At 37.1% G+C, this 18,529-nt stretch overlaps 3 protein-coding genes across 3 annotated transcripts; 1 reads left to right on the top strand and 2 right to left on the bottom strand.

Moving 5' to 3' along the window:
• Positions 1-3,507: 3,507 nt before the first annotated feature.
• Positions 3,508-4,449, bottom strand: LOC115526309 (olfactory receptor 52E8-like). Its single transcript, XM_030333753.1, has one exon. It carries the CDS (start codon positions 4,447-4,449, stop codon positions 3,508-3,510), a length of 942 nt encoding a protein of 313 aa, XP_030189613.1.
• Positions 4,450-10,890: 6,441 nt separating this feature from the next.
• LOC115525546 (olfactory receptor 52E4) lies at positions 10,891-11,844 on the bottom strand. The gene has a single exon (XM_030332781.1). The coding sequence runs from the start codon at positions 11,842-11,844 to the stop codon at positions 10,891-10,893; it is 954 nt and encodes a 317-aa protein (XP_030188641.1).
• A 3,946-nt stretch (positions 11,845-15,790) lies between these two features.
• On the top strand, positions 15,791-16,687 carry LOC115525677 (olfactory receptor 52E8-like). Its single transcript, XM_030332964.1, has one exon. It carries the CDS (start codon positions 15,791-15,793, stop codon positions 16,685-16,687), a length of 897 nt encoding a protein of 298 aa, XP_030188824.1.
• The last annotated feature ends 1,842 nt before the right edge of the window (positions 16,688-18,529 follow it).

Consider the following 18,529-nt stretch of genomic DNA (forward strand, 5'->3'; position numbering starts at 1 on the left):
ATAATTCCAAACATGGTTTCCTTTGATGTGCAAAAGATTTTGTTTTGATGCTGTCCAATAGTTTATTTTTCTTTTGTTTCCTTTCCCTTAGGAGACGTATCTTGAAAAAGTTGCTATAACTAGTGTCGAAGAAATTACTGCTTATGTTCTAAGAGTTTTATGGTTTCAAGTCACATATTTAGGTGTTTATCCATTTTGATTTTATGTTTGTGTATGGTGGCTGAAAGTGGTCCAGTTTCATTCTTTTGTATTAGCTCTTCAGTTTTCCCAGCACCATTTACTGAAGAGAGCAAAAGAAACGATCAACAAAACAAAAAGACAACGTACTACATAGGAGAAGTTATTTCAAATGACATATGATGAAGAGTTAGTATGCAAAATATATAAAGAACTTACACAACTCATCACCAAAAAAAACCCCAAAATCCAATTAAAAATGGGCAGAAGAAGCAAGCAGACATTTCTCCAAGTAATACACACAGATAGCCAACAGACAAGTGAAAAGAAGATCAGAGAAATACAAATCAAAACCACAATGATCTATCACTTTACATCTACCAGAATGGCTAGCCTCCAAAAGACAAGAAATAACAAGTGTTGGAGAGGATGTAAGGAAAAAGAAACCCTCATGCATGGTGGGAATTCCCTCATGTTGGTGGGAATGTAAATTGGTGCAGCCACTGTGGAAAACAGCATAGAGATTCCTTAAAAAAATGAAAAATAGAAATACCATATGATGCAATAATTCCACCACTGGGTATTTACCCAAAGAAAATGAGAACATTAATTTGAAAAGATATATGCATCCCTATGTTTACTGAGCATTATTTGTAATAGCCAAGATATGGAAACAACCTAAGTGACCATTGATACATGAATGGATAAAGAAGATGTAGTACACACACACACACACACACACACACACACACGACAGAATATTACTCAGCCATAAAAAGATGAGATCTTGCCATTTATGACAACATGGATGGACCCAGAGGGCATTATACCATATAATGTATGCCATATATTATACCATATAATTTTACTTATCTGTGGAATGGAAAAAAACAAATAAAAGAACAAAAAGAACAAAAAGCAGAATCACACTATGAAAACAGAGAACAGAGGGGAGGAGACTATGTGGATATGTACAATGGGTGAAGGGGAGTGGGAGATACAGATTCCAGGTATGGAATGAATAAATCACTGGAAATAAAAGGTACAGCATAGGGAATATAATCAATGTTATTGTAATAGCATTGTATGGTGACAGGTGGTAGCTACATTTGTGGTGGACATAGCACAATGCATAGAGTTGTTGAATCACTAGTTGCACACCTGAAGCTAATGTAACATTGTGTTAACTATATTCAAATAAAACAATTTTTTAAAAACAGCCACAAATCGGGGCGCCTGGGTGGCGCAGTCGGTTAAGCGTCCGACTTCAGCCAGGTCACGATCTCGCGGTCCGTGAGTTCGAGCCCCGCGTCGGGCTCTGGGTTGATGGCTCAGAGCCTGGAGCCTGTTTCCGATTCTGTGTCTCCCTCTCTCTCTGCCCCTCCCCCGTTCATGCTCTGTCTCTCTCTGTCCCAAAAATAAAATAAACGTTGAAAAAAAAAAAAAACAGCCACAAATCTCAATAATGACATATTTTTAAAAAAATAACAGTATATCAAGTAACATTGTCAAAAACCAAAGACAAAAATAATTAAAAGCTTCAAGCTAAATAAGACACATTGCCTTTGAAAAGTATGAGTGATTTGTCTCTCTCTTTCTCCCCTGTTCTCATTTGTTTTGTTTCTTAAATTCCACATATGAGTGAAATCATATGGTATTTGTCCTTCTCTGACTTATTTCACTTAGAATTATACTCTTTAGCTCTATCCATGTCATTGCAAATGGCTCGAGATTTCATTCATTTTTATGGCTGAGTAATATTCCATTATATATACATATACATATTCATATACATATACATACCACATTTTCTTCATCCATTCATCAGTTTATGGACACCAGGGATGTTTCCATAATTTATCTATTGTAGATAATGTTGCTGTAAACATCGAGGTACATGTATCACAGAAACAGACTCTTGACTATAGAGAACAAACTGATGGTTACCAGAAGGGAGATGGGTGGGAAATGGGTTAAATAGGTTATGGGGATTGAGGAGTGCACTTGTAGTGATGAGCACCAGGTGTCTTATGGAATTGTTAAATCACTATATTGTACACCTGAAACTAATATTATACTGTATGTTAGCTAACTGGAATTTAAGTAAAAACTTTAAAAAATAACAAAAAAATATAAGGGTTTATAAACTTATGTGTAGTAGCATGTGGGAGTAGCTATATGCTCAACTCATAAAAACTTCAGTGTATTAAAAAAAAAAAAGTCCAGAAAGAGATAAAAAGAATCTCAAAGTGAAAACATAAACCATGCCCCAAAATGTTGAAAACACATCATAAATAAAGCATACCATCGTCAATTTGGTTCCATAGAAATAACTTCTGAGATGCAGAATTTCATATACAAGATATATTGAAGAGTACTCTCAGGAATTACAGCTTTAAGGGAGCTTGTATTGGACAGAGAGAAGGGCTGACATTTAACACTATATTTTTAATAGTTTTTCTATTGTAATATTTTTAATATTTTTTCTATTTTAATTTTTCCATTTAATATTTTTTCTATTTTAATTGAGTAAACTGAGTAATTATATAATTATTTAAATTTTTTTTTACATTTTATTTATTTTTGATAGACAGAGACAGAGCATGAGCGGGGGAGGGGCAGAGAGAGAGGGAGACACAGAATCTGAAGCAGGCTCCAGTCTCTGAGTTGTCAGCACAGAGCCTGACAAGGGGCTCAAACTCACAAACCACGAGACCATGACCTGATGGAAGTTGGACGCTTAACCGACTGAGCCACCCAGGCGCCCCGAGTCATTATATAATTATAATTAAATTACAAGAGTTCTCTCTATATTTTTAGACAACTCCTTTATCTTACACATGATGTATAAATATTTTCTCTCAGATTATGGCTTTCTTTTTCATTTTATTACTAGTATGCTTTGAAGAAAAAATATATATACTTTAATGAAGACCAATCATTTAAAAATATTTATTGCTGCTGTTGTCATATCTATGAAATTTTATGTGAACAATATTACAAATAATTTTATGTTGGTTATTATACTTTAGCTCTTGTCTTTAGGTCTCTGTTCCATTGTAGGTTAATTTTTTCTATGATGTAAAGTAAGGGTCTAAATTAATCTATTTGCATGTGGATATCCAATTATAGCAATCTGGTATCATCAATGCACATATTATTAACTTCAAATATAAAACCTGCCACTCAAACACAATTAATGTTATTGGTCTCAATATTCCCCTCAATTTTTCCTCCTTCCTACTGGGTTAGACATAAGGTAACTAACTCTAATTTTCACAACGCAGGAAACGTGAAATCTAAAACAGACCTTCCAAGACCTCTGACTAGTTAGCTATCTGTCTTGAGGAAAGCCCTCAGGACTCGCTCCCTAATCTGTTTGGTCCTGACCCCATAGATTACAGGATTGAGAGCTGGCGGAACAACCACATATAGGTTGGCCAAGAAAATATGGATATATTGAGGGATATTGTGGCCAAATCGGTGTGTCAAGAAAGAGAAAACTGCTGGTGTGAAAAAAGCTAAGATAACTCCAGTGTGGGAACCACAGGTGTTGAGAGCTTTGAGTCGGGCATCCCTGGAGGGTAAGCAGAAGACAGCATAGAGGATCCTGACATAGGAGAGAATTATAAGGAACACATCCAATAATAGGAGAAAAATGTTGCCAAGACCGAACATAATATTCACTTTGATGCTGGCACAGGCCAGGCAAGCAATGCCCATGTGTTCACAGTAGGTATGAGGGATGATATAGTGCCCACAGAAGGGCAGCCTCAGGAGGAGAAATACCAGAGGGGCCACCATGCACAGGCTCCTCAGAATAGCCATGCCTACAATGAGGCTGATGATTTTGCTGGTGAGGATCATGGTGTACCGAAGGGGTTTACAAATGGCAACATAGCGGTCAAAGGCCATGGCCACCAACACAATGCTCTCCATGACAGTGAAGAAGTGGATGAAGAACATCTGGGAAACGCAGCTTTCAAAAGATATATCCCTGAGGCTGAACCAGAAGATGCCCAGCATTTTGGGGATGGTGGCTGTGGACAAGCCCAGGTCGATGGAGTCCAACATGGCTAGGAAGTAGTACATGGGCTCATGGAGACTATGCTCAGTCTGGATCACAAACAGGACAGCAGCGTTCCCCAAGAGTGCAACAAGATACACAAAGAAAAAGGGAAATCCAATCCAGACGTGCACATCTTCTAGCCCTGGGATACCCAGGAGGAGGAACGAAGAAGGATGGAACTGGGTGTCATTAGGCATAGCCATTCTTTCTGCTGCAGTGTTTGCACAATTCTTTGTGCACATCAGAGACAATTATTGACTTCTCATTAGTGAATTCTTCTCCTCTTCTCCCTTTGTCTAGATTCCTAGTAAAATGCAAAAAGCACTTTCATCTTCCCTTACTCTTTTTCAGAAAGAAGTTAAATAATTATTTTAGCTAACAATACCATATTATATACTTCAAAATTGCCAAAAGACTGTATCTTAAATGTTCTCACCCCCAACAATAAATTGATAATTATGTGATGGGGTAGGAGTGATAGCTAAAGCTATGGCAGTTACCATATTATAATACATAAATGCATCAAATCAACACACTGTACACTGTGAACTCACACAATGCTTTATGTCAATTATATTTCAATTATTTTAAAAAGGAAAGAAGATTAAACACACTACTTACTGTGTACTATCCTCTCCTGAACATCATCTGGCACCAGGAACAAAACTAGCCTTAATCTGCTGCCACTCTACCTAATAAAAAGAGAGACATAAAGACAAGAGGAAAGAAGAATATCTCCTGCACAGTTGAAATTCAAACTCTAGAGTGTAGCCAGAAATAAACGAGAAAGGTAAAATTCCATAGTCTATGTATCTGATCCTGTCCCACATATTTTTACTTACTGTGCATAGTGCTTTCTTTGGTATTTGTAATCTCAATTATTCCCTTGTTAGGGAATCTAAAATTCCTAAAGTGTAGTGTGCATAATCCTGTGTGTATGTGTGGAGGGGTTGTGGGGGGGGGGGTGGGCTAAATGTGTAAGGGGCATTAAGGAATCTACTCCTGAAATCATTGTTGCACTATATGCTAACTAATTTGGATGCAAATTTAAAAAAAATAATAAAATTTAAAAAATCCTGTGTGTATGTGTGCATGTGTGCATATGTATGTTTATACATTTTTATAGGTTCTTGCAAATACTAGATATGTGACTCTTAGAGCAGAAGAAATTATTTATCTTTGTTTATTCATATGCATGAACAAACTGCCATATGAAAGTTCTCAATTTAAACATTTGTAAACAGATGAATTAATTAAAAAGAGATGGGACAGAAAACACTTTCAATGTCTTATTTTATAAAATAAATACTCAATTCTATCATAATTTAGTTTTTAAAAAATTTACCTATAAGATTTGAAAAATAGATAATGACTAAGAAGGGGAGATATTTGACAAAGAGTATTTTGCAGTTATGATGAAAGATGAATTGAGAGATTATTTTAATCTAGGTAAATTTATCATCTGGAGAGTACATAAGTAAACATATACAGTAAATAAACTGTCCAGGTATAGGCCAGCTGGGGGAGGGGAGACTAGATATTTGGGGCTAGACAGCTTTCAAATATATCTCTGTCTTGTATCCATGGAGACAGGGCAGGAGCATCTTAGACACCCTAGAATTCAGTTCCTACCAAAATTCTATCCTAGCTCTCAGGTTTTTATGGGTGTCTCCTTTAAAATAATATCAGAAGAAAAAGTATCAAGTGATTTTGTTTTACAGCATTTATCCAGAATATGTGGGAATTCTGAACTTATTTATAGAAATTAAAAATTTAAAACAAATAAGGGAGAAGTCCGTTACTGCACAGTTTATTTGAGAAAAGCTAGTCATAAAGAAAATGTGACAGTGATTGTCACATGCAGAAAGCTTAGATTCAACTTTTGAAATACTTGGTTGTTGGAATAAGAGCTGACAGGCATCCATTAAAGATAAATACATATAAAGGTCAGTACCTCCTACTTAAAATCCATAACAAGACAAATGACTTGCTAACTGTGCCCATTTGAAACCTATGAAGGATAGCAAAAAAAATGAGAGATAATTTTGTAATTGGAGAAATTGTCTCAGGAAATATATGTCTGTGTGTGTGAGCATGTGTAGCTAAACCTGGTCTGCTAGGGCTGGAGAGGAGACAATTGAAGTTCTCAATTTTGCAATGTGAAACTATCAGAGATAGTTTTTGCCTTTCATTAGTGAGAATATGCAAGGTAAGTGGAGAGGTTCTCTTCACAATTTATTCCATCAAATATTTATGAGGTCCTCTGTGCACCAGCATTGATTAGGAAATTTGAATACAAGTTCAAAGAAAACTTGTCACATACTCTCAAGGAGGCCATTAAATGGAAAGGGAGATAAAATTCCAAAAATGAAATTAAAAAATTGTATTGCAAGTGCTATGTTAGAAATATATAGAGAATGTTGTAGGTATGGAGGTAGATCAAGAAAAATGCCATGAAGGAGGTTCAACAGATGCTAAGATTCACAGAACAATTCTTCAGCCAAAGAAGGAAAAAAATTTTAATCTATATAGAATGAAGAGAAAGAACAAATTGAAAATAAAAGTATGGTGGCCAGTCAGGGCATGAAAAAGGAATCTGTTACCGTCTTGATGATTTTATCTAGAAATTCAGTAGATTGACAAACAGACTGTTAATAGTTTCATGTCTTGGTCACTCTTGGGGCTCCATATAGCAGAAACTTAGAATATAAAATAGGGCTACATCCCTAGAAAATCAACGTGTCCCACTTAGTTCTGTAGATTTTCTAGGAAGGCTTGCAAATTGGTGCTTCTGAGAAAAACTCATTTTCAGTCTGTAAACACTGATCAAAGCAACCAATTACTTAATCATTCTGTAATTATTTCATCATCTATTCACATATCCTCCAATATGTTGGGTTTAGAAATAAGACTGGGTTGTAGCCCGTCATTTGACCTGTTACTTCTTTTTTTTTTTTTTAATTTTTTTTTTCAACGTTTTTTATTTATTTTGGGGACAGAGAGAGACAGAGCATGAACGGGGGAGGGGCAGAGAGAGAGGGAGACACAGAATCGGAAACAGGCTCCAGGCTCCGAGCCATCAGCCCAGAGCCCGACGCGGGGCTCGAACTCACGGACCGCGAGATCGTGACCTGGCTGATGTCGGACGCTTAACCAACTGCGCCACCCAGGCGCCCCGTGACCTGTTACTTCTAAGGTGATACATGGGATTACATCTGTCTAACCAACAATCATTTCCTCCATGTGCCATCCTCTTAGTCTACTTTACTCCACTAACCTCCACCACACCCCAATATCCACATTCCCATTTCTGGAACTGCCAGCAGAAGGAGAAGAAATGATGGACACCTCCTCATGCTTGCCTAATCTTGCAGTATCATGACTTTTTCACTTTTATGCAACCTTATTCCCTTCTTCAGACAATTCATCACCATAGGTCTTATTTAAAAAAAAAATCTACATTTCATGGCCATGCTTCATGATTCATTTACTTCCAAATTGATTAATTAAAAAGAATTTATTAGCCACGTTTACAATACCTGACACAGTTCTAGAAATAGAGAAAGCAAGTCCTTGCCCTCCTGATACTCACATTCATGCACCTGTATAAATAGTCAGAAGAGTCAGAAACAATCGGTAAACTGACACCAGATACATTTGTGCATCTCCTTCCACATCTCACTCTTTAGTTTTGTGTGTGAGATTTTGCATGGTCATAAGTACAAGTGCATGCAATAAAAGTGTACCCTCAAGAGGTTAGGAGTATGAGCGTGCATTCTCTCTTGATCTTGTTTTCATGTTCATCTGTCCTCCATCTCTCCATACTACCTTGCCTGCCATCAACTCTTTCCCCATCCCTTTTGGTGTTTTTCACAATTTAATCATGATATGACTTACATTGGTCTCTAAATCTCTACAAAATGTTCCTTGGCATCTTCTTGGGACATGTCACTTATTATGGAAATACCCATGAATGGAAAGTATTTATATTTTTCTTACAACCCCACACCCCCTGGGATGGGGACATAAAGTGTCTTGGAGATCCATTCCCAGAGGATTCTAATTATTTGACCTGTCTGGCAGGTACCAGAAAATAACCCCTCACAGGATGCTTCTTTTTTTGTCCTGACTCAAAACTCACTTACTGTGAACAGCCTCTTCCCTGACTATTAGTCAAAAACAAGTAATAGAAATTGTCTAAGATTGCAGCTTCCTGAAGCAATAATATTATTAGAGCTAATAAAAGGCTGACCAAAAAAGTTAAAAGAAAAAATTGGAAAATGAATTGACCATACAGAGTTTTTCAAAGTTCTGAAATATCTCTTAACTATAAAGACACATACATGTACATGACTACACACATCCCCAGGAAAGACCTGAGAAATCCCTAATCTGTCATCTTTGGTGAATATTGAGGAAATAATATCAAAATGCAGAATGTGGGGTGTTGGGGTGGCTCAGTCAGTTGGGCATCTGGCTCTTGATCTCTGCTCAGGTCATGATCTCACAGTTTTGTGAGTTCAAGCCCTGCATCTGGCTCTGCCCTGGGAGCAAGGAGCCTACTTGGGATTCTCTCTCCCCCTCTCTTTCTGTCCCTCTGCTGCTCACACTCTTTCTTTAAAAAACAAAAATCTTAAAAAAAATACAGAATGCAGTTAATTCTATTAGAAAATATCTGGTGTACTCCAGAAGTCATTTATCTCTCTCTGTCTTTCTGTCACACACACACACACACACACACACACACACGGGGTGGGGTTGCTACATTGCAGAATGCACATATTTTTAATTTAAAAAACTACAGAAAAATATCTCACTGAGTACAGATAAAAAAAGTCTTCAACAATCTATGAACAAATCAAATCCAACAGCATAGTAAAAAAAATCATATAACATGACCAAGTGTAGTTTATCCCAGAAATGCAAGGTGGTTCAAGATAAGAGAAACAATCAAAATATCACATAACATTAATGAAATCAAGGGGAAAAACCACATAACCCTCTTAATTAATGCAGAAAGAACATTTGACAAAACCTAAAAAGCTTTTATAACAAAAACATTTTACAAACTTAGAGTATAAGAAAACTTCCGCGACATTATAAAGGGCATTCATGGGAAAAACAAACAAACAAACAAACAAACAAAAACTGCAGTTCATATCATAGTCAATGGTGAAAGATTGAAAATAATCTCTCTAAGATCATACACATGAAAAGAATGCCTGCTTTCAACACTGCTATCTAAAAATTTACTGGAAGTTCTAACTAGAGCAATTTGGCAAGACAAAGTCATTCAAATATGAAAAGAAGGAGGGACTCTCTCTCTCTCTCTCTCTTTCAAATAAATAAATAAACTTTAAAAAAAGAAAAGGAGTAAACTATATATGTTTGTAAATGATATAATCTTATATAAAGAAAATTATAAAGAATATACAAAACATCCATTAGAACTAATAAATGAATTCAGCAAAGTCACACAATACAATGTCAACATACAGAAATTAGATATATTTAAATTCCACCAGTGAATAATCAAAAAGAGAGTTGAGAAAAATTCCATTTACAATAGCCTTGAAAAATAAGAACATACATATTTAGGAATAAATTTAACCAAGAAAGTGCAAGATTTATATATTAAAAGCTATAAAACCCTGATAAAGGAAAGTACAATATATTCTCTAGATATATCTGGAGTTTGAAAATGGGACTACATATTGGAAATCTACAGGATTAATAAATTATATTCAGATTATTCTGGACTTGATATCAAGATTGGCTTTGTGCTTAAACCATAGATTATTCTAATTTCCTTTTCAAAATTTTCTAAATTTGAAGGGAAACAGTATATATAGCAAACAAGGGAAATTTTAGGTACAATTCAATTGGAACTAGAAACAGAACACATATAATTATTCACATCTAAAATGACTTTGCTGTAAGTGAGGAAATAATGTCATGTATACCTAATCCTAAACTGTAGTCTCTTACATTAGCCAATTCACAGAGACTGAATTTATTGGGTAAATAGTAAGAAGGAGAAAGAGAGAAACAGAGAGGTAGAGAAAGACAGAAAGAGAAAGAGAAAAATTGAAGGAATCGGGTTAAAAAGAAGAAAGGGAACAAAAATGACAGTAAGAACAAGGCAGGGGAACCAGTAAAATGAAAATGAGTAATGACTCTAGAGAAGGAAGACAAAACTTGAGGATTAATATACAGAATATAAATCTGTGGAACAGATGCACTAATTTAGACACTGTCACCAAGCCATGGCTTATACCTTATTTTCCTCATCTACAAAGTGAGATTGTTGGATCAGTGTTCCTTCAGGGTCTAAACGTACCTAAAGAGAAGACACATGGAAAAATGGGGAGTGTTCTCATCTTTTCCCACCAGCCATTCTACTCCCAAACCACTGCTGCCTCCAGGACATCTTCCTTTTCCATCAGTGCTTTCCCTTCGTCCAGTTACATGGGATGGGTGGGTAGAGCAGACAGCAAAGTTACCTGTCAACTCTAAATGAATTCCAATAAAAAATAAAAATCTGGCTACTGCTACCTACTCTAATAGGAAATTTGAAGCAGAGCTCAGATTATTAAAATGTGGGTGGTATGTGGATATATTTTCCCAATGTTGACACTGAACTATTATTTCTGTACAAATATCTTCACAACTCTCTCTCGGATGTGTTTGGTCCTGACCCCATAGATGACCGGATTAAGGGCCGGTGGGACAACCACATAAAGATTAGCCAGAAGAATGTGGATATAGCGGGGAATGTTTCTGCCAAAACGGTGTGTCATAAAAGAAAAAAAAGCTGGCGTGTAAAAGCACAGCATGACACAGACATGAGAACCACAGGTATTGAGAGCCTTTAGCCGGGCATCCTGAGAAGGAAGGCGGAAAACAGCTCGAAGGATAAGCACATAGGAGGAGGCAATCAGGATCACATCCACAATGATATTAGAAATCACCATGAGCCCATAGATAATGTTGACCTTGATGGGTGCACAGGCCAACCGGGCAAGACCCATGTGCTCACAGTACGTATGAGGGATGATGTGATGCCCACAGAAGGGCAACCTCAGAATGAGAAACACGAATGGAGTCACAAGAATTAAATTTCTTCCAACAACAAGAGAAGCTAGGATGCTGATGGTTTTATTGGTGAGGATCATGGTGTACTGGAGAGGGTTGCAGATGGCAACAAAGCGGTCATAAGCCATGGCCACCAGGAGAACAGTCTCCATTCCTGTGAACATGTGGATAAAGAACATCTGGGCAAGGCAGCCCCCAAAGCTGATCTCTTGTTGGTTGAACCAGAAGATGCCCAGCATTTTGGGGATGGTGGACGTGGACAGACCCAGATCGATCATAGACAACATGGCCAGGAAGTAGAACATGGGCTGGTGGAGACTGTGTTCAGTCTTGATCACAAAGAGAATGGTGATGTTCCCCACAAGGGCAATCAGGTACACAATGCAGAATGGGAAAGCAATCCAGATATGTACAGTTTCCAGTCCTGGGATTCCTAGCAGGTGAAACAAGGGGGGATGGAAGTGGGTGTCATTGATGGAAGTCATTCTCCCAGCAAGTGTCATTGAATTCCTGTTGAGGCGTAGGTATCTCACTCTCGTTATGACCTTTTCTTTATCAAGGTCCTGGAAAGATGTAAGAACTCTGTGTGTGTTAGAGTGCTATGGGTGGTGTGCTACAGGTCTTAGTATGAGTAGTTGGTTACAAACATTAGAGATTCTGCTCTTTGCAAAGGGTAATTGGGTAACTCTCTTTTTTTTAAATAATTTTTATTTTTTAATATTTATTTATTTTGACAGAGAGAGATAGTGTGAGTGACTGGGGGGGGGGGGCGGGCAGAGAGAGAGTGATAGAGAGAATCCCATGCAAGCTCTGCACTGTCAGCACAGAGCTTGACACAGGGCTTGAACTCACAAACCATGAGATCATGACCTGAGCTGAAAGCAAGAGTCAGACACTAAACCGACTGAGCCACCCAAGCACCCCCTTTTTAAAAAATGTTTATTTACATATTTTGAGAAAGAGAGAGAGCCAGAGAAAGAATGTGAGCCAGGGAGAGGCAGAGAGAGGAAGACAGAGGATCGCTCTGCGCTGACAGCGGAGAGCCCAATGAGGGACTCAAACTCAGAAACCATGAGATCATGACCTGAGTTGAAATCAGACACTTAACCCACTGAGCCACCCAGGCTCCATTCTGATTTCTTTTTAATCTCCCCTTTTTACTGATGCCCCAGGCCCTAGTAACCACCCTTCTACTTTATGTTACTGTGAGTTTGGCTTTTTTTTTCAAGATTCCATAATAACTGAGATCGTGTAATATTTGTCTTTATGTGACTGGCTTATTTCACTTTGGTATGATGTCCACAGATTCATCCATGTTGTTGCAATGACAGGATATCCGTCTTTTTAAAGAATGTATAATATTCCAATGCATATATAGACCACCTTTTAAAGTTTCTTTCCCCACGTAGAAATTTAAGATAAATTGGCAAAAGTGAATGCTAATCAGTGAAGTTTCTTTCCCATATGAAGTTTCTTTTTCAATAGCTGTTGACTTTTGTAACTGTTGAGAAAAATTTGAGATCAGATCTAATAATCTACTGCCTAGAGCTGGAAGAATGGGAAGTGATTGATTAATGGGCATAGGATTTCCTTTTGAATTGATGAAATTTTATAGAACTAGATAGTGTTAACAGTTGTACAATGTTGTGAATGTACTAAGTGCCACTGAATTGTAAAGTTTAAAATGGTTAAAATGGCACTTTCATGTATATTTTATAATTTAAAAAAATTGCTGGTTATATAGATACCCCAAAAAGCCCAAAGACTTAGTCCAAGCATTTCAAAGACTGAAAACAGAGAATAAGGAAAAAGGAAGGAGAAAAATAAAGTAAAATACTACCTGTTGTATACTTTATGTGAAATAACAAGAACTGACAATCGACCAAATAGCAGACAGCAAGGTTCATGGGGATTTCCCTAGAGCTTCTCTTCAGCAAGTTTAATGACAAAAGGGAATTCCTATTCATTTTGATTCCAATTTCTGAGACTCTCTGGCACCTGGAGACTTCATTATAAATCCCCTCAACACACACACACAAGGACAATTTATAAACATCTCTTAGGGCATATTGAGGGTGTATAAATACATAATTTCAGTAATTAAATTCACAGTTGCCAAATGACTTCCTAAGATGGAACATAGGGAACGTGGTAAGTGTTTGTGATCAATGCGTCTGCAATGTGTGCTTAAGATTGGAATTTGGCTTCACAGAAATTGAGTTAAGACCTAGAGTATTGGGACAGGGAATGGTAAAGATCACTGGTCTGGGGAAAGGTAGGAGGAAGACTAAGATTGGAGAAGAAATATCTACACCTGTAATATTTCAGGCATATATAACCTCATCTACTCAACCCAATAATAATCTGAGATAGATAGTAATATGTTTATTTCTGGATGAAACTGAAATACAGAATATGTGTGACTTACATAAGGTCAGAAGGCCAGCAAGAATAGAATCAGGACTCTATCCCATGCCACAATGCAAGTGATATTACATGGTGTCTACTTCTACTTCTTTTCCCATACTGCTTTGATAGTGAGTGAGACACAAAGTTTAAAAAAAAAAAAGTCATAGTAGGCAAAAAAGGAGAGAGTAATGAGTTTGAATTCCTTTATAATTGAACTGATTCTACACATTCTATACCCTTGATATAAAAAAGGACACAATATGGTAATCAGTTGTTGGTCTCTCTCCATGTTTTATATTTCAAAAGGATTAAACTGAATTCAAACTTGATTATTGGGTGACCCAAATTCATGATTGATGCCATGAGCCAAGATAAGCCAAGAGGTGAAAAGCATAGCTTGTTACAATAACAAAAAATATCTTTGGAACTAAACGAATAGATGTATAGTGAGGAATTTTGCCTTACCCAAAAAGAGGTCTGGCCTTTGTTTTTGGCTTCTAGGAAGTTATCTGTCATATCTGATAGGAGCTTAGGATGAGGAGTGGTCAAACTCTATCTCAGTGTAAGGGCTGACCACACTATAAATACCAACAATATAACTTAGGGTGAGAACTTTGGGTCATGTGGCACCAACCAATCTGGAGATTGAGTTCAACCATGTGTGCAATCAATCAATCATATATACATAAATCTGGGCACCAAAGCTCAGGTGAGCCTCTGTGGTTGGCAATATAACTATGCATATTGTCACACATTAATTCAAGGAGGGTAACTCATTCTGACTCCATGAGGGAGGACAATGGATGCTTCACATTTGCAAACCTCACATTCTACCATCAGCATCTCTTCCTTTGTCTGATTTATGATTTTAGTCTTTCCCTATAGTAAACTGTAACCATGAGTATAATAGCTTTCAGTGAGTTCTGTGAGTCGTTCTAGTAGATTAGTGAACCTGGAGGTAGTATGGGAAACTTCCTGAACTTGCAGTTGATGTCAGAAGTGAGAACAGTATCAAGAACTGTGCCCTCAAATTTGTGGTTTGGCCAGCTCCAGGAAGCAGATCAGATCTGATGTCACATTTCCCTCTCACCAGTTACAGAAGTCAACAGGTTCTTCAGAAAGATCTTTATATGGGGAAGAAACTTCACAGATTATCATTGCCCCTTGCCAACATACCTTAAAATTGCTACTTGGGCATACCCTAAGAATTATGTGGATCTCCTTCTAGATTCTCCGTTCTGTTCCATTGTCTCTTTTTCTTTCTTTTTTTTTAAATAGCAACACTGCCATAATCATCATAGTTTTATAGAAAATCTCAACATTTGGTAATGAAAATCTTTCAGATTTATTCTTCTTTGAGGTAGTTTGGTTATTCTAGGTCCTTTATTTCTCCACCCTTTATCTTTCTCTCTCTCGCCTTTCACTACTTTCACTAACAAGTTTGCAAACACAGGTCCATATCAGTGTCACAAAGCTTAGTTTCTCTTAATTTCACATCTTGATTCTGCTGCTTATTAGCAACGGGAAGTTAATGAGCTTATCAAAACCTCTCTCTTCCACAAACGAGAACTTGTGTCACAGAATTGTGGGGGGAGAACTAAATGAGATAGTGTATGCAAATAATGACAACAACAGTGTCTGAAAAATTGTAGGTACTCAATTAATGATAACCATGATTATTGTGCCGGCTATTATTATGATCAATTTTATTATCTCCTAATAGTATTTATTTCTTCAGGAAGAGGAAAATTAATGCATTTAATTCCTCTGAACCCATCATTTTAGGAAAGACACAATGTTAGCTTCTACATTCTTTACCACTTATGCTGCAGGTCAGGAGTGATACTGGGATTATTTATGGAGAGCTGAAAAGGGGTAAAGAATCAAAGGCCTTTAGAAAAATTTGTTCCCATTATGAATCCTTTATTAAGGAATGTTTTTATTTTTAATTTTTGTAGATCTCAGTTAACTGTGGATGAATTGTCCAGTGGGAACCACCAACAACTTTTAAAAATCACACCATCGTCAGCCTGCTGGAGAATGTCTTCTCCCAATGTCACTGAATCCCATCCTTCTTCATTCCTATTGCTGGGGATTCCAGGGTTGGAAGTTGCACAAATCTGGCTTGTATTTCTCTTCTGTGCTGTGTATCTGATTGCTCTTGTTGGAAATGTTATCATTCTGTTTGTTATCTGGGTTGATCATAGCCTTCACCAACCTATGTTCTACTTTCTGGCCATGCTGTCAGTGATTGGCCTAAGTCTCTCTACTACTACCATCTCCAAGATGCTGGGGATCTTCTGGTTCAGCCTTCAGGAGCTGTGCTTTGGGTGCTGTGTTGCTCAAGTGTTTTTTATCCACTTTTTTACAGTCATGGAGAGCATTGTACTTCTTGCCATGGGTTTTGATCATTATGTGGCTATTTGCAACCCCCTCAGGTACAGCATGATTCTTACCAACAGAGTGATTGGTGTAATTGCTGTGATAGTGGTACTAAGAAGCTTATGCATGATTGTTCCCATCATTTTTCTCCTCCTGAGGCTGCCTTACTGTGGACACAGAATCATCCCTCATACCTATTGTGAGCACATGGGAGTGGCACGTCTAGCTTGTGCCAGCATTAATGCCAATGTCTACTATGGTCTTGGAAATATTTCTATCTTGTTTCTGGATGTGCTTCTTATCATTGTCTCGTATATTAGGATCTTATATGCTGTCTTCCACCTCCCTTCCCAAGATGCCCGCCTGAAAGCTCTGAATACCTGTAGCTCCCATATTTGTGTTATCTTGGGCTTCTTTGGTCCAGCTCTCTTCTCTTTCCTCACTCACCGCTTTGGTCATGACATCCCCGAGTATATCCATATCCTCCTGGCTAACCTCTATGTAGTCATACCCCCTGCCCTCAACCCAGTCATTTATGGCATCAGGACCAAGTAGATCCAGGCATGGGTAGAGGACCAAGTAGATCCAGGAATGGGTAGAGAGTCTCTTTGTTAAAACAAGATTGATGAGAGGTAATTCATTCAAGTCATGAAATTATAGGGTCTGAAAGGACTAAAATTTATGATAAAATTAATAAATTTCTTTCACCAAAATTAATTTTCTCTCTATATAGATATCTATAGCTATAACTATAGCTATAACTATAGATGATATATATAGATATAAGATGATATAGATATAGAGATAGAGATAGAGATGATATAGATATAGATATAGACATAGATATAGATATATATATAGATATATATATATATATATATAGATATATATATATATCAGAAAAAAGACTGCCTGTAATTGTTGGAGGTATGTACACTTCTATGTGTCTGAATGTGTACTTGCAATGATACTCTCTGTTGACCTCTGGCATAGAATATTACATACAAGAATAAATTTAAAGGAGGAAAACTTTGATTCACTGAAATAACTTTGTGTTAAAACTGTTTGGTGTTCTAGATCTCTTTCAGGCAATAATAAGATTTCTTTGACAGAGGTGTTCAATTAGAGATCACATAACCAATTATAGGTATTAAGTAAACTGCAACAAGTTTCTATAATAAAGTACTGCTTAAAAATAAATAGTACAGTTTTTACTAAAGCATATGCAAGCAAAATATGGGAATTAGACTAGATTTTTTGGTGTTTTATTTTTTCCTTTTCTGTTCTCTCAAATTCCTGATTCTATAAAGTTCCTTATAAGCCTAACCTTCAATATAATACACCCTCATTCTTTTTTTTAAAGATTGTTTTTTAATGTTTATTTTTTCAGAGAGAAACAGAGTGCAAGCGGGGGAGAGGCAGAGAGAGAGGGAGACACAGAATGTGAAGCAAGTTCCAGACTCTGAGCTGTCAGCACAGACCTGATGCAGGGCTCAAACTCATGAACTGTGAGATCATGACCTGAGCAGAAGTGAGGCACTTAACTGACTGAGCCACCCAGGTGCCCCGATACACCCTCATTCTTGAACTGACAAATTTAATACTATGTCATCTGGCTAGCCCATCCTGGAGTTAAAAAAAATGCTGTGGAACAAATGAAAATTGCAAGAGGGAATATTTTCAACAAAGAAATTAGTTAAAAAAAACACAGACAATAAAAAGAAATAATGTTATTTAACAATTGAAATCATAATTTAGAAAGATTAAAAGATGCATTCAGTGGCCTGAAGTTTATTGAATAGAAAACTGAGTAGTACTAAAGTATATGAAGTGGTGAGTAAAATGAGTGTGTGGATTTTTAGAAAGTATTATCTCACACTAGCATTTAGAAAGGATAGGAGATAGGGGTATCCTGGTGGCTCAGTCAGTTAGGCGCCCAACTTCGGCTCAGGTCATGATCTCATGGTTGGTGAGTTTGAATCCATTGGTAGCACAGAGCCTGCTTCAGATCCTCTGTCCCCCTCTCTGCCTCTCCGCTGCTTGCTCTCTCTCTCTCTCTCTCTCTCTCTCTATCAAAAAGAAATAAACACACAAAAAAATAGAAAGGATCGGAGGTAGAAAATTAGTGAAGCACAAAGTTAATCTTCAGGTATCTATGATTCAAGAAGAACTGGAATTTGGATAGAGGTAATGCAAATAAAGAGAGGGTATCTGCTCTGAAATAAGAAAGAGCCATAAGGTATGATTTAGCCACAAAGTGGCAAGAGACATCATGGATGACTACTTATTTATTTATCTGTTTTTAACTGGGTGGCTTTGGGTAGACATTCAAATATGTAAGAAGAAAAAAGAAAATTATTCATGAACATGAAAAATGCAAATATAAGAAAGGGGATG

This window comes from Lynx canadensis, chromosome D1, assembly GCF_007474595.2.
Source record: "Lynx canadensis isolate LIC74 chromosome D1, mLynCan4.pri.v2, whole genome shotgun sequence".
NCBI lineage: Eukaryota > Metazoa > Chordata > Mammalia > Carnivora > Felidae > Lynx > Lynx canadensis.

Coding starts and splice junctions, on each gene's coding strand:
- LOC115526309 (XM_030333753.1), bottom strand. CDS start 4,449: ATGGCTATGCCTAATGACACCCAGTTCCATCCTTCTTCGTTCCTCCTC.
- LOC115525546 (XM_030332781.1), bottom strand. CDS start 11,844: ATGACACTTGCTGGGAGAATGACTTCCATCAATGACACCCACTTCCAT.
- LOC115525677 (XM_030332964.1), top strand. CDS start 15,791: ATGTCTTCTCCCAATGTCACTGAATCCCATCCTTCTTCATTCCTATTG.